General features: G+C 41.4%; 1 protein-coding gene across 2 annotated transcripts; it reads left to right on the top strand.

The window, feature by feature from the left end:
- The first annotated feature begins 200 nt into the window (after positions 1 to 200).
- DLL4 (delta like canonical Notch ligand 4) lies at positions 201 to 23,792 on the top strand. 2 transcript variants are annotated; one of them, XM_086937364.1, is made up of 11 exons: positions 201 to 611; positions 709 to 969; positions 2,060 to 2,117; positions 3,417 to 3,683; positions 11,251 to 11,311; positions 11,467 to 11,597; positions 11,910 to 12,079; positions 15,743 to 15,962; positions 16,464 to 17,193; positions 18,018 to 18,126; positions 21,873 to 23,792. In XM_086937364.1, the coding sequence occupies exons 1-11, from the start codon at positions 558 to 560 to the stop codon at positions 21,876 to 21,878; spliced, it is 2,067 nt and encodes a 688-aa protein (XP_086793490.1). In that variant the 5' UTR covers positions 201 to 557; the 3' UTR covers positions 21,879 to 23,792. The 2 variants fall into 2 exon arrangements, with proteins under 2 accessions (XP_086793490.1, XP_086793489.1); XM_086937363.1 differs by having other exon boundaries at positions 3,411 to 3,683.
- The last annotated feature ends 3,283 nt before the right edge of the window (positions 23,793 to 27,075 follow it).

Here is a 27,075-nt window from a genome sequence, read left to right as displayed (position 1 = left end):
GCCCGGACTCCGCTAATGAGCACACCGAGTCCTTGGTGGTCAGTGCGGCGGCGGCGGCAGCAGGGTATTAATTCTGTTCAGGGGTGCTCTCCACAGCATTCGGTGCTGCGAGGGAAGAAGTGGGAGGCGCCAGGGCGCTGAGTGGCAGCCGGAGCTGCAACACGCCGTGGTCAAGAGGCGCTGCTATATAAACAGTTTCCAGTCGCAGGCTGAGCATTCACGGCGCTGCTGCTGCTTGCTGCCAGCGGACACCGAGAGGCGGGGCTGAAGTTTGACACAAGGGAGCCTACAGGATCCACGCACACGGGGCTTCTTAATCACCTGGATTACACCTTGGCTATTTCTTGTGCTTTGAACAGCAAGGGATATCTGGGAGGAAACGCACTGGCGGAGACCCACTGCCACATTTTTTTTTCATCTTTTCTTTTTTGTGGTATTTTGGATTTTCTTGTTCGTTACCTTTTTAAACCACGTGGATAATATAAACATCAACAAAGTGAAAAGACAACTTTCTTTGGCGTATAAGTTGAATTTGGAGCTTGGCACTCGCGGACGGGATGGCGACGTTATGCGTCTTTGGTTTGACGTTTCTCTCCGTGGTTTTGCAACAGGTAAATAAATGAGCGGTGGAGGCAGGCGTCGCGGAGGCCTGGTGCTGGGTGGGGGACAGGCAGTCAGGTCTGACGTGGGTGTCTCTCTTATGTGCAGGTGTCCTGCTCGGGGGTCTTCCAGCTGCAGCTGCAGGAGTTTGTGAACGCCGGCAGCCTCCTAGAGGACGGGCGCTCCTGCTGGCCCGACTGCCGAACCTTCTTCAGGGTCTGCCTGATGCACTTCCAGAAGGTGCCCTCCCCGGAGGCCTGCACCTTCGGCAGCCTCGTCACCCCGGTGCTGGGGGCCAACTCGTTCGCCATCACTGAGGTCCCGGGATTCAGCAACCCCATCAGGCTGCCCTTTAACTTCACCTGGCCGGTGAGACTGCAGGATGAGTGCAACGAGATGGGGGGGGGGGGGGGCTGGGGGCATCGGAGCGTTTGTGCGTTAGACTGGGGTGGTTTTCGGCGTGTGATTGGGGGGCTGCAGGGATCGTGCGTGTGACTGGGGAGGCTTGGGTTCATCAGGGTAGTTATGTGTGTGTTTGTGGCTTTGTGAGTGTTGGTTCGGATGACAGAGGGAAGCTTTTGCATGTGAATGAAGATGCCCTGGTGTGTGCGATTAACACAAACTGTATGCGTGTAAAAGTCTGAGGGGCTCTGCTGTGTATGGTTCAGTGACCGGACACTGTTGTATGTATGCCCAAGCAGAGAGAGAGAGAGAGAGAGTAGTGTGTGTGTGTGCATAGCTGTAACCCCCTGAAACAAAGACCTAAGCTAAAGTAATAGAAACTACTGATGACATAAAAAACAAATGCATCAGTGGAAACTTACCAAATAATGGTGGAAAGGGTTGGATTGTGTCAGACATGAACAGGATGGACTGGAGGATGATGTCTATCATTAATATAATTACTAGTTTAAAGATGCATTATTTAAATAGCTGTTTGTTAATAGTTTCCACAAACGATCACTTTTAGGAACCCCTCAATTGTACACGTAATCTACTGACAGAAATGTAATAAACACGCAATTACATTGCAACCTAAAATATACATATTCGAACAATATGCGTTTTCACAAATATTTTATTAAGCAAAAGAAATGAACCGATATTTTAATTCATAGACAAAGAGGGGTGGAGTGGGTTTAGACAGGCATCACAAAAGGTGCCGTTACAGAAAATATGCCTATAGTAGGTAAGAGGAAGGTGTCCATTTAGAAGCGCCAAATCCTCCATCCACCCCTCCTTCCTAAGCACTGGAAAGCAGCTCTAAAGAAGCTCTGTTTAATTGAGCTCTGGACAAAGTAATGCTATCTGCAATTAGATTGATTAAAACGTACCACTGACCTGGCAGCTCTGCAGAAAGCGGGGGTTTAGTATTTCATCGACAGTATAAGAACATGGGACTTCAAAGGGCGCCGTTGCTGTATTTTCATGCATCTCTCATTTTTTGCATTTATTGCAGGGCACTTTTTCTCTCATCGTTGAAGCTTTCCACGCTCCCGTCGACAACCGTGAAACAGGTGAATACAGGCATATTTCTGCATTGTACACGCTAGAGGGCGCCAGGCTTTCACAAACTGGAAGCACATGCTTGCAAAACAAATCTGAAGCAGTTAATCAGAATAACCAACATCCTAAACAATCTGTACCGTCCTTATTGAATTCACATGTTTATAGTACGGTTTCAGTGTTAGTTTTAGTCCACAATCAAACGCTATGCCCTGCATGATAGGAATCAGGCCTGCTTTGATTTCTGTCCCCCCTACGTAATCTACAACACAATTGCGCTTCCTGTAGTTTATTTTTGGCGTGGGAAAGAAATCCGTTCTCTGGTGAGAAAAACAGAAGTCTGCCAAAATCCCCTGACTGCCTTTTCCTGTATTTTACACCTTTTCAAATTCCGCCCTTTGCAAAAGGAATAATGGGTTCTGGATGTTTTGATGACATAAAGGAAGGGGATATTTCAACAACACTGTTCCCACTTTGAAAACTTTTTGCAGGCTCCTTAAAGTTTTGTACTTGATTCAGCGCCTTTGTGTTTGCTCTTAAGCTAAAGTTTTTGCGAACACATGCTTTGCAATCTAGTCTGCTCCATTGTATGTCTGTGTGCAAGAAAGAAAAACATCTTATGTTCTGTTAATTTAGACCACACAATTTTGAAGATAAGACTCAACTTTAGACAAGAGGGTACAGTGAAGAAGACTGCATTCAAAATGCAGTATAGAAAGGAAATGAGGTAGTTATATAGAAAACCTTTTTTTCATTACGTTCACTCTGCTTTCCAAGTTAATGGGTTTAAAGAAGAATATCACATTGGTACATGCTAAATAATTTTGTAATTTGCCACTTTACATATAAGTATGTAAGTTGTTAAAATCCCAAATTGGTGTTTTATTCCTAAGGCAGAGAGGCGAAGAAATGGAAGTGCACACAATCCTGCCTCTTTCAAACAAGCAATTCAAAGTTGGTATTTAGATCATTTTTTTTAAATACAAACTTTCTTAAAATCGAAAACCAACATGTGACTTAAGTGCAGCGTTAACATACTGTGAGTGAATTGCTAAGCATACAAAAATATAGTTTTCATCCTACTGTCACTATTAGATATCAGGGATAATAAAGGATGATTCACTAATCCTAACCATGTCCAATTGTCTTAAAAAGGATCATACTGAAAAACTGTTAGTGGCTGAAATGTACTGGTAGTTAGGAACAACATATTTCTACTGAGGCCCAGCATGCAACGGGTCATGCCTGTAAGTCAAAAACGCTGTCTTCGTGGTTGTAATGGGAACATTGCCTTCTTGTGGCAGCTTCAGGTTTGTTGGACGGAGCCTCGATCATCAGCCAGTTTGCCATCCAGAGCCACTTAAATGTGAGTGAAGAATGGTCTCAGTCTGTTCAGGAAAAACACCAGATGAAGCTCAAGTACGCATACCGTGTTATCTGCAGTGAATCTTACTACGGAGAGAGCTGCTCTAGGCTATGCAAGGGCCGCGACGACCGTTTTGGGCACTATGTCTGCGACCAAGATGGCAACATGGTCTGTCTGAAAGGGTGGACCGGAGGAGGATACTGCACAGAACGTAAGGCTTTCTCTATTTCTCTGTAAATACTGCACCTCATTAAATAGGGTGTCGTTAGAAACACATTACCTAACAAATACAAGGCTACATCCGAGATTCTTGGCATTTTTGTAGATGCTGAAAAATGCATTTGTTATTGGTCATGTAATATATATTTTCTTTGGCGAGTATATGTAGGTTTTGCTGGAAATTCCAGTCCTAATGCCATTATCACATGGGGATTATTTCACAACCCCCTCCACCATCACTGCATTTGCAGCAGAAACTACATATTGTTTGAAATAAATATCCAATGGTCGAAGCACACAAACATACATGTGTGTTTTTGTGTGTGTGTGTGTGTGTGTGTGTGTATATATGTATACACACCCATACACACAGAGAATATTTCAAAACCAGATGTGTACAATTTTGCAAAGTGCAATCCATCAAATCCCTGAGAATTTCTAAAGTGCTAGAAGACTCAACGCATTCCATACTCTGAACAGACGAGAACAGATCAAAGAGAAAATGAAAGTTAAAATGTTGTTTTCCACTTGTTTCTCTTGTGCTTCAAATGTTTACTCTCATCTACTCCTGAATCACACCCGTCAAACTGTGTCAATCACTGCGAGTGGAAGCCTACAGACCATTAAAACCAGGTTTGTTTCTGTTACTTGAACCATGAGATGAACTAGTTCTAAGTTCATAACATGTTCATCAAGAAACATTCCCAGTCACAATGGTATTACTGCAGCATTTGAGCTGCTTGAGTCACCTTGTAACCTCCTGTAGAATACCCACAAACTGACCATGAATAACAGTAAGGTCTGTAACTTGTAGTGTCAATGATAGCACAAATCGGTCCATACCTCTCACAAACTGCCTTGTGTGAAACGAGCCAGGCCTGTGTGAGTAAAGATGACAGTGCTTCTTTAAGTGATGTATCAGTTTACCTTCCTCTGACATTGGGTCTCAGGTTTCATATAGTGCAAACCGACTACAAGCTCACTGAGAGGTTTCATCTCTCTCTCTCGCACTCAAGTGACCAAGTTGTTTTGCTCTGTCTTCTAGTCTCCTGTCTAAAACAATAACAATAAAAAGATAAAGTTCAAACAACTTTCTAACTCTTGTAGGTTTTGAAACAAGGGGCAGCCACTAAATCCAACACCTTTTTATTTCAAAGTATACTCCAGCCTGTACACTGAGATGCTTCTTACATTGCCCTGTGGTAGGCAAGTGGGGAGGGCCTCCTTGTGATTCTGGCACTTAAATACTAAAACAAATGAATTGTTTTATTGATGCTTGAGGGCAGGTTCTCACTTATTCGACGCTTGCTATTCCCTTTCCAGGAATACTACTAGGAAATGACTACAACAGGGGAACATCTAACTAACTGCTGAAGCAGTTAACATGGCAAAAGCAAGATGTCCGTTTAGGAGTACCATTGCATAACTACTGCAAAATATTTCTAATTATTTTTTTGTCATGGCCCGTTCACCGAAATAGAACAATATTAATACTATCATATGGGAAATAACGGTGTGAGTTTTTTTGTAAAGCTGCATCCTAATTGATTAAAACTGGTTAATAACTTTGACATGGCAAAATTTCTCAGAACCAAGAATTAAGCAAATTCTGTTCTATGCATAAAAAGATATAAATGCTGAGTAGGAGCATGAGACTGTAGGCACGCATTGCATTTTAGAGGCCCTAGGAGAGTTCAAGCTGAATCTTTGTTCTTTAAAGTAGTTTGAAAAATGGCCTAAGAGTCATTTGCAATAGCACCCTAATGGGTTTTCACCAAAATATCTAGGAAAAAATATTGTGGGGCCAAAATATCAAGTATATATACATGTGTATATACGTGTGCATATATATATATATATATATATATATATATATATATATATATAAAAATCTTATGCTCTTCAAGATGCACAGACACTAAGCAAAGAATAGTAAAGCTCTACTCACCCATACTTACCTGCATGCACGGTAGTTAGGCCTCGATATTTTGGCCCCACTATTTTTTTTCATCTATATTTTGAAGCATAATTTCTCAGGTTGTGACTGTTGTGATGATTGTCCAATTGTTTGATCTTAATCCCCTCTACTCCTCCAGTTGGGCATTCCCCGCTGGTGAGGAAGGCACCAGGAGAGTAGGGCAGAGGTAATAGGAGGGATAAGCCCAGTAGGCATTACGCTCAAACAGGTATATTGAGGCTCAAAGTTTGACAAGACTAGAGTGCAACAATAATTTTGCCCTACTACACTGAACTGGGCAACCGGTCCTCATGGAATGGATTTAGGCACTATTTTAATTTGGTTCACCGTTATTATACACCAGATCTATCTATGTATTCTCGACTTTGTATTATGAATATTATATATCGAATATTCATTTAGTGGCTATGAGATTATGTTCTACTTTTATGACGGAAATCACTCATTCGGATTTGGTTAGATCGAGGCACTTGAATAAGGCACTCGCATAGGTTACCTGAATAATGGACTATCGTTGATTTTATTGTTCATTGCGTTTATCGTGCTGATTGTTTATGTCTAATTGTCATGGTTTTAATGAACTATACAATAAAAAATACTAACTATTAAGTACTCCTCCAGTTGGCTAGCACTGGGCAAAACTAATGTTTTGGAGTGTCACAAATACACTCGACAGTATTTACCTGAAACTCCATTTCAGAGAAATGTAAACTAAAATTTTCACTTAAAAGAACTACCCCATTTACACAGAAAGCCCTGTGAGTTTTATCAATCGCAGTTTGTAAGCAGCGTTCATTAATTTGCACTTGGGTACATCCGGCATTCATGAGCAGCTCAAAGAGACTCAAATGCAGAAATATCATTGTTGTGACTTGGTATGTTCGGTGGTGACCAATGTTTTGAACATGAATGTGGCCTAGTTTCTCATGCCTCATAGTTTGGGTGGCAGAAACCAAAAAGTTAGGAAAAAGTCAAAATGTCTTTTGAGAGTGCTGGGAGCATTGTTTTACAGTTTACAAGACCTGCCCTACTTGTGCCTGCAGTATCAGCCACAGGTCGTTTTCGGACCTTCATGTTGCTATGGCAGATTTAACTCATAGCTGCCCGTATTTTAGAATGTAACATTCTGCCAATGTACCTGTTATTAATGTTACAAAGCTGTAATTCTAGCCATGGTTCAGAGATACAACCCAATGTTGTATCTGTACCTTTAATTACTTTGCTATTCTTCCATGACATATTTAGTGTTCTGTGTTCTATGACTAATGAGGTTCTTTGAGTATAGTGTTGAGGAATTAAATATCGTTGTGAAATGTATATATGGTCCCACCGATCGTAGGCCCGGTTTACTTTCATAGTCATACTTACATCTAGAGCTTTCGACAAACGTTTCACTGTGTCTGTATCACAAATGGATTTTTCAGGATGGCTACCTTACCACTCAGTTTTATAGGCCCAAGAAAACGACAGAGCTGTCACCTCACCTGTCCTTACTCTTAGAATTGTCGTCTTCACGTGACCTGCGAATGACGTTTGACGGTTTCAATCCATTCATGTTACTTTTATGTATCACATATAAAAGGAAGACTAACGAACGAAAAGTCACAGGGTACATGGACTTCTAAAAAGATTTTCCTTTGAGGTAGCATTGCAATATAAGCCAAAAGGGTGTAAGAACCTGCCTTACTTCAGCTTCCCGCTAACATGCGCGCGCCCCCAGGCGTCAGTGGGGAGCGGCCACAACATACCACGCGCTGCCGCGCACCTGGCTCGTGCCGCTACGCTATCTGGCGTGTGGCACAATAGACATGTGCCGGCGACTGGTCCAGTGGGCGGTGTCAATGTTTGGATCAGTGAAACGCCACGCCTCTTCCCAAAAGAACCTAGCGCAAACGGCGAAGCGCAGTTACGTCAGCGCTGAGGTATTAGAAAATGCGGGTCAGAGAGCACGTCGCAGCAATTGAAGCGCGCGCCAAAGCGCTGACATTTTGGCGCGGGACAGAGAACGGCAGACTCAAGCCAAAGCTCTCACGCTACCGCACGTCCAGGTTGTGCGGAGACTCTGCCTGCGGCCTCTCCATTTTCTGTATGTCAGCCCCTCTTCGCACGCCCTGCCGCGGGGGCTGTGATCCTTTAATCCCCACAGCTCCGTCAGTCCAAGGGCGGGGCCAGAGGCAGCACGCGCCGCTCGTTAATCGGCAAGTCGTTAGCTGCCGCCACGTGCCGCCCGTTGCTGCTGTTATTGTTTGTGCGGTGGTCGGCAGCTGCACCGATGGGGATGCGGGCGGGGGCCTCACCGCGGCCACCCTGGTACAACAATGAAGCAGCTGCCAGCGATTGATGGGAGGCAGCAGGCATCTGCTAGGAGCAAGCCAAGCATTAAACCTGGTGCTTGTATCCCCGCGTAATTGATGCCCCTGCAGCACACGAACTAGAGGCTCCGCATCAAGATATTACATAAAGGGCCGCACAACGAATGTATTCTTGGAATAAGTTAATAAAGAGTGCAACAAAAAAATCTACCCCTACAACAAAAGCTTGTTTCTGATAAAGGGGTGTTACACGTGATTTAGACACGTGCATAATGTTAGAGGCACTCTGAATCCGATCTCTCAAACACAAGGATGGTTATGTTTATATATATACTTATGAGTTTTCCCTCTTGTTCATAATCAATTACGTCATATTCTAAATTAAAAATAACTGCCTCTGCCTCAAGTTCAGATTGGGGCATCTTCTATAGTTAATTTAAAAGCGCAACATGGCTCAAATGTGGGAAGAGAGACTTATTTGCTTAGCCATATTTTCCAGTCCAATGAGCGCTAGTTTGGGGGCAGCCAACCAAGTGATGCCATGCTATTCAGTGTTGGGTAGATGCCGGTATCAAGTTGTGGACTTCAATCGTGGGTATGCTAGATTTGAAGACACATTTTCAAACACATCCTCTAAGAGGTCCTATGTCACTAGTGATACCTTAAACCCAGCCCCAAATCTACCAAGGTTTCAGATTGCTATGTGTGACATTTTCATAATTTCAGTGTAATTATGAGTGACATTTCAATAACTGAGTGAGAGTTTCTCGTGAGCAAAATCAAGCAGTGAAGACGAGGTAAACATAAATAGTAGAAACTGCACCCATTTGGCAACATGACACTAAGATCTTAAAACTGCAGCATTGTGATATTTCGTAGTTCCTAATAGAGACCTCAATGATTGTCTGCTGTCCTTAATAAAATATGTGAGCCGATCACTGCACTATTCGCTACACAAGAGTATAGCAACAGCCCAAAGTGTGAGCATTTCTTTACGTATTGTTATCCAACAGCGTTAGCTCATACGGTACAAGACAGTGAGTGACACACCTACATTGACACAGAAAGGGATATGAGAAAACTCAAAAAATATATAATACCAAAAGAATATGTTGGTAGGTGCACAAATTGATTTCAAACAGTACACAAAGCTGTGGAATCACTTCAAAAAGCAAAGTGCAAATAAGCTGCTCCCAAACAAATATTAAACATTAAGATAGAGTGCCGAACACCTAACAAGTGAGCTAAAATCACATTAAGTGATTCTGGAGATGTACGCGCCCTGGTGTTAGAATCCACGTGCAGAAAATGTTAGGGCCGGCAAAAATGCGAGAAAGAATCTGTGCTCCTGATGCTCTATTTACGTTCGCCGCATATGCGATAGAAAGAGGACAGAATGTACATAACAATGTCACTGCTGGGCCTGGCAGTGATATCTGATTGTTCGGAAGCATTTCATATCTAATTCTGGGCTTGAAGAGAGAGGAGTACAGTTTGTGCTACTGCTTCTGGATAATGAAAACACTGTGTTCCGGATAACTTATTGTTTCCTGTTATAACTGCTTCTTCTATGTCTAACGTCTCACAGAAATGGAGGACGAAGGGGTTAGGTGTATGGTAAAGGAAGGAAAGGTTTAATGAGGCGTAACCAGGAGAGCCGCCGAACAAGAGAGAAAAAAAATAGAGCAGCCAAAATCGGCCTAATTAGCGGCACTATAAATGCGTGATAATTATTTTTAATGCGGGAACTTGCCTTAAAATGCTTTAGGCTAACGCAGGATGTGTAGCACTTGGCAGGGCTACAGCTCTGTTTGAGCCATAATGGCTTCGCATCCTTAGATTTCTGAACCTGTACTATCAATGTTAAAAGTACATAATCAAGACCCAAAATTTAACTTGTTGGCTGAAAGGCACATGACCTGGGCCATTTGACAGCTGTGTTCAAGTGGTTAATGGTGACCTGATGTAGTTTGGAAAAATATATCAGTCAAAGAAGTGTATGGGTTGCTCCATGCCACTCAGCTGTCTTTCTTATCCAAAAGAAATGATAATGTTCTTCAAGAAAGCCAACCTCAGTGTTTTGCTCAAAACTGATGCTGAAGTAGTGGTTGAAATGGAATCATAGAAGTGGCCAAGAGTACCTCGATGCTATTGATAAATGCCAGTACTCTCCTATTAAAAATATTGAACCCAGCTGAGAAGTACAGGTACTCTCCCTTTCAAATTAAAGAAGTGCAGGTATTCAGTATGAGTATCTGTGAGTAACCACCCATTTAAAGCACTGTTCTGAAGAGATCTAGGATTGTAGTGTAGAAACTTTGTAAATGTTTGCCAGCAGTTGTTAATTGTATTGCTATTGGTGTATATGGCTAGTCAGAATTCACATGTTCATCTTTAGCACCATAGGTGACCTTGGTTACCGTGGCCAGTAACCAGGCATGAAATCGGGCATTAAAACGCTCTAGTCCATGTCAGACTTGTTTAGTTTGCAACTCCGACATCTACACCAATACTGATTTGTTTTCTAGTAGCGTTCTCTGCTTTCTCAAAGGCTTTCTTAGTCTCATGTAGTACTATGTTACTCCTCTTAAATTTAATTCCCTATTCACACAGTAAATTCACAAGTAAAATAAGCATGCATTGGATAAAGCCCTCTCGAAAACAACATATGCAATGTGAATGATTGGGAAACAACCTTTACTACGCTGTCAAAACACAGCAATACATTCACAACGCAGCTTTTACAACGCAAGTCGTTACCACGACTTGCACTGGAGGGCGCTCTAGACTAAGGAATAGTGTGATTTACTATTCCAACACCTCTACTGTATGTAGGCTGGAGTTGGAATAGTTAATCATACTATTCCTAAGTCCAGCACCCTACAGCGCAAGTCGTGGTAAAAGCTGCGTTGTGATGTACCGTGATCATTGTGATTGCGTGGTAACGTCATACATCCGAATGATTGGTTAAAATCGGAATTGCTCTCGTTTAAATCATACTGTTTGACCTTTGTATCATGTTTTTTTACTGTTTCTATTGGAATGCTTTCCCTTTCTCTCTTCGCACTCGGTCCAACTTCATACTGTTGCAAAAGTCACTCAAAACCTGGCTTTTTAACCAGTAGGTCTCTCTCTTTGCTCTGCTGTTTCTTGATAGCGCCGGGAAACCCTTTTTGGGTAGCTGTTGCGCTGATATATACATTTAAATAAATAAATAAAATAAAAAATAAATGAATACATTGTAATTCAAACATTCATTTATTTTACAGCCATCTGTCGGTCTGGTTGCAGTGAGCAAAATGGATATTGCAATAAACAGGAAGAGTGCATGTAAGTATACATACTATCTGCACCACGCATTTTCAAAATTTTAAGACGTGTTAATTTTACTTTATTTTATTGAACTGTTTCAATAGCAACATAATAACAGTTAAATTAATGCTTTATTTTTTGGGGGCTAAATTTAATTTCCCGCTGTTTTTCAGTTGCCGCCCTGGTTGGCAAGGTCCCCTCTGCACCGAATGCATTCCTCATTTAGGATGTCGCCATGGGACATGTGCGACTCCATGGCAGTGCACTTGTAATGAAGGCTGGGGCGGTCTCTTCTGTGACCAAGGTAGGTCAGACTTGTGAAATCATGCCATGTGCGGTGGATACCTCCTCATGAAATTATCATTTAACCTGCAAGACTATTTTTTATTAAGTGAGGATTACAACAAGTGCAGTACGGCTTTAAGAACAGCATATTTAACAGTTAAGCACACTTAAAAACAATTCTTTCCCTGCACCGTTATTCTGACATTGATTGTAAAAGACAACATGTGTTTATTGAACAATGTTGAGATTAAGAAAACCTCTTTAAAATGGCATTTATTGTTTTTTTAATCTTTGAACTAACCATTTGTCTAAATTCTTTGTTTGTTTACAGACTTGAACTACTGCACTCACCATAAGCCATGCAAAAATGGAGCCACATGCATGAACACAGGACAAGGAAGCTACACATGCTCATGTAAACTTGGGTTCAGTGGGGTCGACTGCGAGAGAAAGATCAGTGAATGTGACAGCAACCCCTGCAGAAATGGAGGAAGCTGTTCGGTAAGAAAAGCTAAATCTACTATATTGCAATCAGGAGCCTAGTGTTCTTGCACAGGGAGAGGCTGGAATAAAGCTGACTGGTGTTGTTGAGTCAGTTGCTTTTATCTATGAAAGACTCATGCATCCAGGAGGAGTTGCCACTTGCTCAGCTGTGAGTTGTACAGCATGCTTCACTTCTGTGATACAGAAAGGCTTAGCAGAATGTCTAAGGTATTCGGTGAATTAAATGTCGAGAAATCTAGGAAGTGAAAGGGGGCACTGAATATTTTCTTTTACCTTGTAGTAGGGGTTTTATGAAGCGCTTATGCATCTGACGGTCTCTTGGCACTATCCCAGTACGTGCGCAAACCAATGGTAATTAACAGGTTTTAAAGAACAAGTGTGTGTTAATCTGACTTCTAATTTGGTGGTGCATGATTTGCATATAAGTGTAAAGGGAGGGAGTTCCACAGTCTGGCTGCATAGATTGAAAAGCTCCGACCACCAACACCGATTTATGAAAACTTTGGGATAATTACTTGACCAACAGCAGATGAGCAGCTAATCTTTAAACAGAACATTTTTCCATTTTATTTTTCTTAAAAGTGTGTGAGATTCAAGTCTAGGATATCTACCGTACATAGTCTCTTGAAAAGAATATATTCCCAAACTGGGAGCATTCGAAGGGTGTACAGGTAGCTGTAAAAAGAGGCTCCACTCCTAAAACAGTTGTGTTCTAAATAACTTGTAGTCTCTCTCTTGAAGGCATTTAGTAAGGCCCAAATAGTTTGCCTTATTGGTTCTTGAGCCAGCAATCACTGAGACTAACCATTTGTTTGCATTCATCTTCAAATATAGAGCCATTTTCCAATGTAATTTTAAATTGAAGTTGGATGAGTGCTGAAACCTGCTTTGATAGGCGAGATTACAATGGATCTTAGCTCACAGGTTAATCACTACTTTAGACAGGGCTGGCTTAATGCGACCCATTTCCATGGTCTATTAGTATTTAGTAAGGTTAGATTTCCCATCGGGTATCTCATTTTTATGGGCTTCGGTTTAAGTCAGTTGTTTTCGATTTATTCTCAAATAAATCTCCTGGTGCCTGGAAAATGGGAACAGGAGAACTATTTGCTGTCTAACCGGACTAATAGTTGGGTATCATCTGCATATATGTATAGATTCACATTCCTGGCAAGAAGTAGTTTTGATACAGGACTTCATAAATATTAATGAGATGGGGGAAATTGCAGAGCCTTGGGATTCAGCACAGTTAAACTTCAGTTGCAGTAAAAGAGGACAGCTTTACTGCTTGGGTTTGTTCCTTACTAAGTTATAAGAACGATTCCCAAGCAATGTCTTTGATTCCTGCTTCTTTTAGTCGTTCAGGAGAATTTCCTAATCCACTAAGTCGAAAGCTGATGACAAGTCTAATAAAACAGAACATTGACTTTAACCATGTCCGCTTGAATTCTTAAGTCGTTGAGTATTACGAGAAGGACCAACACAGTACTGTGGACCAATCGAAAGCCTGCTTTGATAGAATCTAGTACAGTAGCCGGTCACAGGAGAGCACTCAGTTGTTTAGCCTCATTACTTTCCAGTAGCATGAATGCAGTAGGTAATAATTATATTGGCCGGAAGTTTTACATTATCAAAAGATCCAGTACCGATTATTATGTTTAAATTGGTGTAACAAAGGAAGTCTTGTAGTATTTGGACGCAATGCTTTGCGCTAGTGATTAATTAACTGTGTTTTATAAAGGTAGTAAGCAAATAGCCTGCAGTCTGGTTGTAGATTCACTGCCCGTATCAATCCCCACAAGAGAGTATATAGGTATGCACTCAAGTACGCCCTTCGGACATGAGTCCGAAGTGGAGCCTGACTTTAATTTAGTCAAGACTGTCAGAAACTCTTCCGTCAAAAAAGGTGAGGGTAGAGAGCTAACTGGGTTGAAACTAATATTCAGCAGCGGCCGTGGGAAATGTACCATATTCAGTTTCAAATTGTAATAAAATAGTAATTTAAAGAGTTGCATAACGATTCTGATGCAGAGATTTTATGCCGTGGTTCTGGTGATATATGTAGGATTAAGGATAATCTGAAAGGCAGTTCTATGAGGATTGGCAAATCTAGTGTTTTTCTAATGATGTACTGGTTGTAGCACTTTTGTATGCCATCATGGCTGCTTTATCGGAACCTTTTGATACCTCATCGTTAAGTCAGCTCCATTGGCTTTCTGTAGTTTAGTTTTTTCTTTAAACCAAGGAGCGAAAATATTATGTTTAGTAAAACGGTGAGACTTAATTGGGCAGCAAGGCCAGCTGCTTGGGTCACCAAATTAAGGTAAGTTGTTCAGCTTTCCTCCATGCTCTTTGACAACATTGTTCCATTCCCTGCCAAACAAATGAAACATGGCATACATTCTGGAAGCCTTACTGTTGCTATCAATGAAAACACTGAAAGAAATCATTACTATGGCTCGGATCATTTAAGAGTATGTCTGAGAAGTCAGTTTTTGATAAGACAAGCATTGACTCAGTATAAACTGTTTCTAGTTAGAGCCCATTGTTTTGCTAAATTTGCTTTTTGAATGCAAATAAAACACAAGTCTCAACATGAAGAAGTTCCACATAGTACAGGTGTACCCTTATTATTGTACTGTGCGGTTTTTTTCCTCTCAGAGATACTAGGCTGACTCAGAAGTGACTGCTTTCTGTTATTGTGTGAAAGGTGTTTACTATATTCCTATTCTTGTGTCATTCTTTCTACATCAGCAAATGTAATTTGTGTTATTGTGTGGACCTTTTGAAACAGTTTATATGAAACGTAATACTGTATAGCTTGCTTGCTTGTTTCCTGTGTCTGTTTCCCAAAATGGTTCTTGTGGTATTACATGAACACATTCAGACTATTGCTTACAAATGCTCAAAGCCATGCGTAATGTCATTGCTTTACAATTGTATAGTGGTTTTAGTCAGTTCAAGAAAGAATTTGTGAATCTGCCCCCACAGAGTTACACCCTCACATGGGGTGCAGATATAAGCTTTTTGGAAAATCACAAAACTTTGCAGAAGTAAACATAGGAAATAGAAATAGAAAGATGCGCCAGTTGAAGGTTTAGAGGTATACTTTAAAAAAGGTTCGTTGATTCCTTTTCTTGCCTGTGCAGAGGTACATCCTCTGCATATTAGTACGTTTTCAATGATAAATGCTGAACTGCAATAGCTGTGGAGAAGCCCCTTCCCCTACACCACAGCCAATTTTAAGGGGTGTTCCCTTTCTATTCCCAAACTGGAAAATCAGTAGTAAATCTCTTACCATTTCCAGGGTGGGAAGGGATAGGTGGTGAATTTGTGGGCATTTTCAAATTTACCAGGAAAGCCCCACTCTAGAACGACCATTACGTGAGTAGACTTTACATGTGTGTAATATTACACAGCCATGAGGTAATATTGGACCTGAGTAACGAATTTACAAATGCATGGAACCTTTTTTGAATGCCTTATAAATAGTGCCATATATACCTGGACTGTGTCTGTGCAAATGGCTATGAATCAGGCCTCCTTTGTTTAGTGGATATGTGCATATGTATGTGAGTGTCTTTATGTTGTGCCAACAAATATAGTAAAATGACGAACTCAAACATTCGTTCCCTTCATAGCATTTTTATTCTGTTGCAGGACATGGAGAATGGTTACATGTGCGAGTGTCCTGTGGGCTATTTCGGATCTCACTGTGAAAACAGTGCCTTGAATTGTGCAGATTCCCCTTGTTTCAATGGTGGTTCATGCCAGGAAAGAGAGCCAGGTGCCAGCTACACCTGTTTCTGTCCGCTTGGCTTCACAGGCTCCAACTGTGAGAAGAAGGTTGACAGATGCACCAGCAACCCATGCGTGAATGGTATGTTTGTAATGATTTATCACACACAGTTTGTTCCTGAAAAAAACTAAAAAATCTCCAAAACCTGTGACCATTGCCTATTTATATCGGGCTGTAGTCCATTATTCTACCACCAGGTCATTCCTGATTTAGCATACCTTTTACTTATTTTGATCTCCTTTGTGACCTAGAAATATCCATGTCAGACCACAGTGTTGTGACATGCTGTACATATTTACATAAACCTGGTGGGTTAAAGGGCATACTTATGAATCAGCTGTACTTATCTCCTTATTATAGGCACATTGCTGTTGTATAAACAGCAATGATAATTATGACAGGTGACCTTGATAAAGGTTCTCATTTCAGACTTAGATTCCAGTACAGTACGCCCTGAGCCACTGGATAAGAGTTTAAAAAAGGTTAATGTCCCAGTGAGAAAAATACATTCCAGAAAGTAGCTTGAGTGCATTCGTAAACCTGTGCCTGGTTGAACTTTTGGTTTCATTTTTCTTCTATTAGGTGTGTGCATTGACATGGGTCAGACGCGACGTTGCCGCTGCCATTCTGGTTTCGCTGGCCCAACGTGTGAAATCAACATCAACGACTGTGCCAGGAGCCCCTGTCTGCATGGGGGTACATGTGTTGATCTGATAAACGACTACGACTGCAACTGCTTAATGGGATATAGTGGAAAGAACTGCAATCTTAAATCCAGAGATTTATGTGCCTCTGAACCTTGCCAAAATGGAGGCACATGCCACAATAGACCATATGACAATACCTTTGTTTGTGCTTGCCCCAGTGACTATATGGGAAGCCAGTGTGAGTTTCCAGTATACACTGTGACTGTGCCAAAGCCCAGTGCCCAAGATAGTAACTTCCCATGGTTGGCTGTTTTTATTAGTGTTGGCTTTGTGGCACTGCTAGTCTTGTTATTCATGATCATTGTGGTATTCAGACATATGCGAAAGCACCAAGAGCAGGATTGTGACACTATGAACAATCTCTCAGACTTCCAAAGGGACAATTTAATAACAGACTCTCAACTGAAAAACAATAACAAGAAGAAGGACCTGGAGGTGGACTGTGGAGTGGAGAAAACTAATTATAAACTGAAAAACCACACAACGGACTTTAACCTTGTGAAAGATCTGCCAAGTGATATTAAAGACCGAACTGGAAAGAATGAGAAATTTCATAAAAACGAAAAGGGTTTAGAAGACGAAAAGTCTCCACTTTATTTATATAGGTGAGAACATGTCAGATTTGCGTAACCTGCAAGGAAAATACTTGTTAACATGTTATGAGAAAATGGTAAATTTCAACTGACCATATTCTTTTATGAAAATGTGTATGGTAGTGTTACGGTTAAGTCAGAGACAAAAGTATATGGGTCTCCGTGGACATCTCCTCAATAGTATTAAATCCACAATCTGTCTCTTTCTGTAGGCTATTAACTTTCTGGGGATGCAAAATAAAATAACTGGGATACATTGGGTAGGCATACAGCCCTACAACATGTAGAACAATGAAGCTAGCTCCTTGAGTCGAAGTATGACTACAACTTGCATGTTGTAGAAAATATCTGAGTAGACAGGAGTTGTCAGGTTTGTATCTGTGGAGGTGTGTGTCATCTGTGTGATACAGGCACGCTTGTTGAGCTGAGGTTGAAAATACAACCCCTGGCCTCCGATCAATAACATCATTTGTAGCTGGTTGATGATGGGCGTGCTGGTTTTACATTTTGCATGCTACAGATAAAGATCTCTTGTACTGTAAAACTATTTCACTCAGTGCTGACCACCATCAGTCCATGTGACTTTGATTATAATATTCAATATATTTGAGGTGGCAAAATGTTTTAAAAATCAATCACAACTGTCGCTCTTCAACAGTCCGTACATTCAGTATTTGGGGAATTAGAATTGGGTTGCAAAAGTAGTTTGTTGTGAGTAATTTGTTAACATGGTTTGAGGTGTGTTTTTGATTTCTATATCTTTCTCTGTTTCTTTCATTCCTTTTTAACACACTTTTTCATAGATTTGTTTTATTTCCCATTTACTCTTTTTTTAGTGAAAAACCTCAGTGTAGAATATCAACAATATGTTCTCCGAGGGACTCTATGTACCAGTCTGTCTTCGTGATTACAGAGACAAAAAATGAGTGTGTCATAGCCACAGAGGTAAGGAAATGATATTAAAAAATAAGGAGTTAAAGTTTTCCTGGGCACAAATGGTTTCTAAAGTGAATCACTGAAGTAATTGCATGTATGTTCAGTATTTTGATGAGTAGCCTTTTGTCAGAGCTTTAAATGTTATGCTAATGTTCCACCCCAATGTAAATCAATCATGAGTATACCTAATGAGTTAAACAAACGAGTTTTCAAGAGTAGTAACGGCCATTTCACTTTTTAACTATAGAAAACTCACAAAAGAGGTACCAATATTATTGCTTTTTTTCACATTTGTAACAGATAGGTGCGTTTCTTCACATCTTAAATGCCAAACTGCAAGGCCACAACGACCCTAAGGGTATTTCCTACAGTCACTATAATGAACATATTCAGTATTTTGATCGACTCAGCATTTAAAAGCTTACACCAAATATTGAACTTGCTACCCCAGATCATTAGCAAAATGAAATGGAAGCTAATGTGCTCTGGAAGAATAACACAACTGAGTGCTACAGATGTGCCCTAGCAAATAAGATAAATGGCACTGTAACATATGTTATTTCTAGCTAGAGGAAGTATGCACTAAATAGAAAATTAGATTGAGGAAGAGTAGTTTTAAGGGATTTAAACCCACCTCACGACTATATCAGTGATTTGGGTGGTTTTGTATTAGGAGGACCTATATATAAGTCAACAGGCCCTTTACAGTGTAGAGGGAACATTACGTAAGAGATGGGGAGGTGTTTTGGGCACTGGGAGGGAATACTTCATGTCTAGAGGCCTGATGATGACCCAGAGTTACCCCTCCATGGAGTCACACTTTGATGATGGGTAGTTTGAAGAGGTCCATAATGAGCATTTTCCTGTGCAGGAGGAAAGATTCTGCTTGGATGATTTCTCTTTGGATGGCGTTCCATACTTTGGGCACATAGCAGAAGAATGCCAGGCACCTTGTTCTGTCTTGAATCTCCTAATTCAAGTCAGTGTACCTCTTGAAAGGGTTTGTGCACTAATATCAGAATTTGCTCAACCATTTACTTTTACAGTTTTTTATGGCAGAGGGTGACCCAATATTTAAGTGTTTACTGAAAAAATGGTGCATTAGGAGCTGTGATTAGCATGTACACATACTAAGAGATACTCTATGCAGAAAATAAGTGTTTGATGTGACGAAGTGTCTTTTGTAGTGATAGTCAAAATTTGTGAAACAGGCAAGTAAATAATTTGTAGTTGATCAGAGGTGTTCTTGTTTGTTTTAGAAAAACTAAGACCAGTCACTATGAAATAAAGAAAAAAATACCTAGAAACCAGTGGATTCTAGAATTCTTAAGGAACAGGGACAGTTATACCAATCAAATTAAATGGATTCTTTTGATTGGAACACTAGCAAAATAAATCAAGGCAGTGCTGTGGATCGTATATGTTTATATTTCAGAAATACTTAGATATGGCTTCAAACTAAAGACTTGTAAATATGTTGAATAGCTTGGCAATGGGTATTGGTAAGCAGGCCTGATTTGTAAGTGGTTGATTGTTAGGTGCCGGAGAATGTTAGTGAATGAAGTTCACTCTGAGGGAAGGGGGCAGACAAGCTGGGATAGATTCTTGATACATTGTCCTTCAACGTATTCTTTAGTGGTGTTTCAGAGCTGCTGGAAGGTGAGTCTGTTTGCACATGCCACACCATCTGCAGTACAGTTGATAAACCTGATGTGTGTAAAGAAAATAAGGTTCTACTTAGAAAATCTGAATAGGTGCTGTGGGACATGGCAGGTTCTGTTCATCGCAGCTAAGTGCAAATGCTCTCCCCTAAACCACGGATCTCATCTAGAGCCTTAGGTGGCGGTCACACCAGCAGAGATAAGTGTAGATTAAAAAAAAAGCTCAGAGATGGCCTTCTAGTGTGGTAAATTATTTAAGCAATATTTTGAGACTCAATAGCTTAAATATGAAATTCTGGTGAAAAGGTATAAGGTAAGGATGTCAGGTGTATAAAACCGCAAATTCCCAAAAGATAACAGTGTAGTTGATGAAGATTCCTAAAATTATAGGCTGTAAAAACGTTTTCATGAAACGTAGAGAAGGCACAGAATAATGTTAAAGTAGAAGTGATTGAGACAAAAACAGTGTTTGAATTAGATACTACCGTGGATAGCAAAATATAAGTCCTGAGGAAGGGTCTGCATGTCGAGAGCAAACAGCAAATAGGCAGATAACTACACCAGAGGTGTTCTGTTCATATATGAAATCAAAATGGTTGTCTGGGGTGCCAAGTTAGGTGGTGGGCCAAATTCAAACCGAAAATTCAAATTGGAAAAAAACATTGGGGGTATTATTGGCACGGTTTTCTTAGGTAGTCTAGGACCGCTCTGATTCGATATATCGGTCCTTACATGAGATCAGATTCCGCTTGTCTTTGGTTGTCGGCCCATGATGAATTCTCAGTGTTTTAAACCAAATACAGTGCAGTGTGAGACATCTAAAATGTTAAACTACTACCTAGAGCTACCACTCATGCATGATGACACTCCACACGAGGCAAGGATGGGGACAGAACAGACCTATCGGTATTGGTTTGTTTAAATTAAATCAGATTGAAATAATTTTAATTGAAAGATTGTGTTTGAGATTGAAAGTGAGATGGCGACGAGGAAGTGGCAGAGGAAGATTTATTAGCGAGCTTACGAAAAGTTATACAATAGAAGTTTTTCATACGTCATACATTAGAAGGTTTATCTTCTTCATGACAGATAACAGCATTAAATCATGTTGAAAGTGTACAAAGAGTCACTTTATAATTGTCTGTCTGCAGAATCATTCTTCATGAAGCTATGAAATATTTCGTTGAATCTTAAAACTTTACACACAGAGATACCTTGACCCATATGTTACATTAAAGCAAGTACATCTCAAGTTGTGTTAATTAGCCTTAATATAACATGCAGCTGTCACCACTGTGGCATCATAGCGCTCAAAATGTCTGGAGGAATTACAGGCGAAACTCTATGTGTGCCTGGTAAAACGTGGTTATAGTATGGATGGCTTATGTGGAAAGAACAGGTGTGATGCTTGAGACCTTGACACGTGGTCTCGTCATCTCACAGTGAACACATAAATGTAAGAGCCACACTCATGTTGAATCTCGTCTAGTTTTCTTTAAAAGAGCAATATCGCAAGCTTTATGGAAAACCGGGGAAATGTCTTCAGCTTGCTAGACTTTACACATGTGCTTTAGTTTGATAAATCCGCAGCCTCTGTTGTTTCTGGTTAAGTGTCCAGCAGAGGAGCAGGTCGACTAGCGGTCATTCTTCTCAGCTTCACAATCATGACAAACCTTGACCTGTGACACTTGACCCTGACCGGGGCTCAGTCCTCATTAGTGAGTTTTCTCTGTGAAATAGGCAGTCACTGCTGGGCAGGTGCTTGAATGGAGCGAGACGAGGAGGGAGTTGCGCGCACATGTCCTAGGAAACCAGAGGCTGTAACGGGTAGTAGGATGAATGATAAAAACACTTCTTAATCAGCATTAACACATGTGTCGCTCCAGATGGACACTGCACTGGAGCCAGTTAGTCTGTCAAAGAGGAACTGTTTGTAGGGAATTAGTGCAACCTCGGAGGCACCCTGACCTTGGAGAAAGGGCAAACAAAGGGCACTGTGCTTTCTTTCGCCATGCATAATGACTTTATGTGAAATTATGATTTGTTTAGTTACCCTTTGATTAGAAGCTCACTTCACTGGCTTTCTTTTCACAGGTGTAAGGCATGAATGTACATCTGCAACCTGCTATCTCCGCGGCAGCACCAGAGAGACACCTGCCACTGCATTGTCGGTGACTCAGGACTGCATGTTGACTGTGGGTGTTCCTTACATGCAGCTTGCTGCTCTCAGAAGGACCGGAATGAGATGAACAGAGCAGAATGACTTTAAGGAAAGATGCGATATTCTGCCTTTTGATGATCTGCTTCTGGGTAATTTGAATGTAAGCAACGTTAAAAGAGAAAAACAGAGAGAACTGGAGCAATAAGAACTATTGAAAGATGACACTAATTTTTGGACGCCTCTCAAGATCGAATTTTGAGCAGCATTGTTTTCTGTGGGAGCCCAAGTTGCCGACAGCTCATTGATATGCTTGGATGTATGGAAGCAGTGCCACTACCGGCGTGAAAGATCTTTCGTAACAAGCTAGATATGTTTGCTATGCAGATACTGGATTAAGAATAATTGAGATATACATTTTTAAAATCTCATGAGTTATAAAAGTGCCTAAAGTGTGTTATAGAATCAGTAGCGTCCATTGAGAGATTCACTGCCTCCTTTTGCAATACCCAAACAGTATTGGGCTGAGTTGATACCTATTTTCTTGTATGTACACTACTAATGAGGGAGAAAGCAATCTTCCACCACCATTCATCTCATCTAGTTGAGGCCCATGCAACCTCCTACACTTGAGTGTTAACTTTAGGTAGGTGAAATTGCTGAACTGTATGGGATCCCAAGAATTACATCCTCTCCAAAAGAAGGGACATATAAATGAAATTGAGGCCTTCATTGCTGACTCGTCTCTTTGTAGACCTAGACTTGAGGGATGGCGCCCATACCATTTTCGTAAGCCTTACAATGCGTTTAGAGTCAATCAGGAGCTGGAACCTGCAGATGCAAGGCCACAGCTGCCCTTGTCACACCTTTTGCACTACTGATTGTGGTTAGAAGCAATCTTATTTTTGTATTTCCTGTGGACTTGGAAATTGTGGTTTTGTTGGTAAAACAACAAAATTGCTAGAAACTGGAACTAATCTGTCACTCATAGTCTTTGGTTTACATAGAGTGTTATTGTCCGTTTTTTTTGCTTGCAGAGTGTGGTCTCTTCATTTATTTCATGCATTTCGAACCAGATTGAATCTGTTTCTGTGGCCTAACAAGAAAAGAGTTAAAAACCCTCATTTTTCAGTTCGTCTTGGACTCTGAACCCCGTGGCAGAGCAGGCCATAACAGAATGACGTTCCACCTCTCATTCTTATTGTACCGAGCTCAACTGAAATTGGAACAGAGCTCAGTTGTTAAACCAGCAGAACTGGCAATTTGACTGTTTACGTGTATATATAATAATATATTTATATGTACACTTACAATCACGAAGAATAAGAGGACTCCGCATGCACATATCCAAAAACGACAGTTGGAGTCCAAACGATTGGCTGATAGGGAAATCTTTAATGTTGGTAAGACTATGGAAAAATTATCCAAGGAAAACAGTAGACCGGGCTGTTTTTATTGAAAGACAAATGAGCTAAACCATGTGCCGTCCAGTACGCCAATCAATTTGCTGCCTTTATTCGTCCAGTGGGGAGGCATCTCCCATAACCACTACCGGCCTTCCACTCCGACCACACTAGAGCTTTTTACAAGTCTTTATCAAGACATCTTTTGGAAATCAATAATACATTTTCGTTTTGATTGTTGTTGCTTGTTTTTTTGAAGTCTAGAATTTCAATAATTTAAAAAAAATGAAAAGCACTGAACTTTCTACGTTTTATAGCATTATTTTGTATATAATGTATATTTATAATCAATACAGAATTGTACATATGTTTATTTCTTCTTATGTCATGTTTTTCATGTGATGTCAACAAAGTTTGAATTTGTGTTTACACAATGAAAACATCTTCCTTCTACCAAATTGTTCTATGTCCTTTTTTGCTCTGTTGAAGCTTAATTTTCACTTATCGTTTCAAAGCTCTAAGCACGTTTTCGCAGGGTTGAAAGACAACCTTACAAATCCCCCAACGTACAAGTCTAGATCATGTCTATCATTATGTTAACACATTACGTTAAGAAAGTATGAAACATGGGCTAGTGTGCATGCGTTTATTATTTAATATGTCTCAAATAATTCGCTTCTCAAAAACACAGCCATTGTATTTTCTTCAAATTAGTCAGTGTCGACCACCTGAGGGCATGCGTTGCTAGCGTTTGCAATGTTAGGTGTTTAATATAAGTTGTACAAACTAAACTTAAGTGTGACAAAGATCCAGAAAGGTAAAATGTGTTTTTATTAGACTACTTAGGCTTTTGGTACTAAATGTTGCTTGAGTTGTATTAAATTAGTTGCTAGATATAAATTGGCAAGCTGCCTTATAAGACTACGCGTTTAGTTGGACACCATAAACGTGCTCAGCCTTGTTTTGTTGATAATAGGTTCAAATGAAAAAGGGGCATGCCAACTAAGGAACATTTTATCCTAGTATTCTTTTTTTTGCTCTTTGTTGTTTAGCGAGTCACTTTTGGCACAAGAAGTATTGAACAAGGAAAACCGGTCATCCAAAATACATGCAAAAATACAATTTATGATATAAGGAAAAGAAAGAGTGAAATGATCACCTACCAAATTTGGGAACTGTTCCACAGCCTGACTTCTAAGCGTGTCTTCACAATATGATATTTTCAACACCCTGATGTATGGGAAACCAAATTTAACACAACTTTATAAACTAGTGAAGTAGTGTGGCTCACTGGTTAGAGGCGGCAGACCCGAGAGCAGAGGACGGCCCGGGACCAGGGTTCGATTCCCGACGCGGCAGGTTTCCGGACCAGGGTCAGCGGACTCGATAATTCTCTCGCCTCGGTGCCCACTCTGATCAGCGATCACACTCGGCAACTCTGGGCACTAGCTTGCCTCATCTTCACTAACGGCCCCACCAGACCGCCGGGGATGCCTGGTCTTACCCTGGAGATACCCATTAAGGGACCATCTCTCGGGGAAGCCAGGAAGGGTTTCGCAGCGGTCGAAGCACGGAGGTACCCCTTCGGGAGTGATTCCTGCGCTATATAAGCACACAATTAATCAATTAATTAATTAAACTGCACAACACACAAACCCTAGCAACACATTCGAAAAGGCATGTTATGTTTAGATTTCCCAGTAGTTCTTCTGAACTGGTCCTCAAACAAGTTCACAAAACGGGTGTTTATTGTTAGGAGTGCTTGAATTTTTGAATGTTGATTGAGAGGACATTCCTCAATGGGCATAGTCGGGAGAGGTAGATGAACAAATATTGCCATTTTGATAGTAAAACTGGAACATTTTAGAGTGCGTAAGTATTTGAGTGCAAAATATGTGCTGCACCTGTGATCATTATTTGGGAGCTGGGATAGATGTGGTGAACAACATTATAAGTCCTTCATCCTCTGGTCCCCCGATAAGGAAGAAGAAGCCTACAGAGAAAATTCTGTTTAAAGTATGTATATGTATAGAGGTTGCCAGTAGTTAGTTATAATTAGGGCCATGTTTCCATAGGAAAAGCTTTTTTTGACTTGCCTATAACTTTGGCACTGTTTGATGAATCTTCACGAAATGTTCCCAAAAAGTGTCAAGTTTGGTTTTGTTGTGCATGGAAAGTTTTGGGGTGATCTAGCTAGCGGGGCCAAGAAAAACAAAGTGTTAAAAAAAAGTGTTTTCCTATGTTAATTCCCATAGGAGATTTGAACACAAATACAGCCAAAACCGGTGGACGGAATTACACCGATTTTGGCTTTTGGTTCACAGATCCCGCATTCAGTCATCCAGTGTAAATCTAGGGAAATCCAAATTTGTATATCTACTTTCGCGAAGCCTTCACAAATACTGAGGAGCTCGTGCAGAGATCTGCAGAGCTCAGATTGGCTGCCAACACTTCACCCAGAAAGTGTTGGCAACTATCTTGGGACTCAACTTCAACCAAGTCCCAAAAACAAACACAGGATGAAAGGAAAAGGGGCTGGGTCGGAATTCCCAACCCTCTAGCTCTGGTACTGGGGCCGATGAGGGGCCGCGCCAGAGTAAAAAAGCATTTTTTGCACAAATTCCCTGCGATTTTATCAAAATATTAGCGAATATCGCCGTGAATTCAAAAAAGAAACAAGCCTGGCCTCCTGCACTTGGTTTTAATATTGTCCCTCGGTAGGCCAGGTCCTGGGGGCATGTGTATTCTAATAAATAAGTAGGGGGTGCACGCCTTCCCCCTCCTAGGGGTAATTTATACCCCAGGGCCCACCACCTACCCAGGGCTCTTGTTTGTATTAATGTGGGGGGCCGCACAAACCCCCACCCCATGGGACCCGGGAGCACCACCTCCCCGGGGCTTTCCATTTGAAATAGATAGGGATGATGTGCGTATCACCCCCCCCCCCCCCGGCATAAGGGACCACCACCTACCTGGGGCCAACTGGTTATTTAAAAAGAGGGAGGGGGCAGCGCGGTTCACTTCCCGGGTTATATATGACCCTGGAGACCACCACCTCCCTGGGGCCAGCAGGTGCAACAGAAGAAGGGGGGGCCAGGGCCCAGGGCTGGCTCCTGCTATGTCCCAGGTTGCCCACCCGCAGGACATAGTTGGTTACCTTTGCTTGGCAGGAGCTGTGACAGCTCTCCCCAAACAAAAGCAAACACTCCACTTCCAGCAAACGTGAGGTGTCAAAGTACTACCGCTTGCTGGAAGTGGAGTTTTCATCTCTCTTCCTGCCGGCACACATGCAGGCAGGAAAAGAGATTAAACTATTGCTCTCACACACACGGAGCTGCACTTCCATCAGGTCCCTGCATTCAAGAGCAAACGGAATACTGCAGATGGTTGGGATCCTTAAGGTCCCCATCTTGCACACTCGGTGCCCTGGGTGGGACCACGGCCTCCAGGGACACATGGCTGGGACCCGGAGAATGGGATGCCCAAGGCCGAATTTGGGCCTGGGAGGGGGCTGAGCTCCCACCTCCTCCCCAATTATATTTCATCTGGGCCTCGGAGTAGTTATGATGTTATGTTAATAAGCTTATAAAGCGCACTTATGCCCAAGGGTGTCCTGGCGCTGGGATCCGTGCAGCCAAAATCGGCCAGGGGAGGAGGGCCAAGCAGCCTCCCTCCCCCATTAAGTTGTGCCAGCCGTGTGGGATGGGGCCCCGGGGCAGTCCTGGCCCTTATGCTC

This window comes from Lissotriton vulgaris, chromosome 9, assembly GCF_964263255.1.
Source record: "Lissotriton vulgaris chromosome 9, aLisVul1.2, whole genome shotgun sequence".
NCBI lineage: Eukaryota > Metazoa > Chordata > Amphibia > Caudata > Salamandridae > Lissotriton > Lissotriton vulgaris.
The sequence above is the reverse complement of the archived record's forward strand: the minus strand, read 5'-3'. Positions and strand labels throughout refer to the sequence as shown.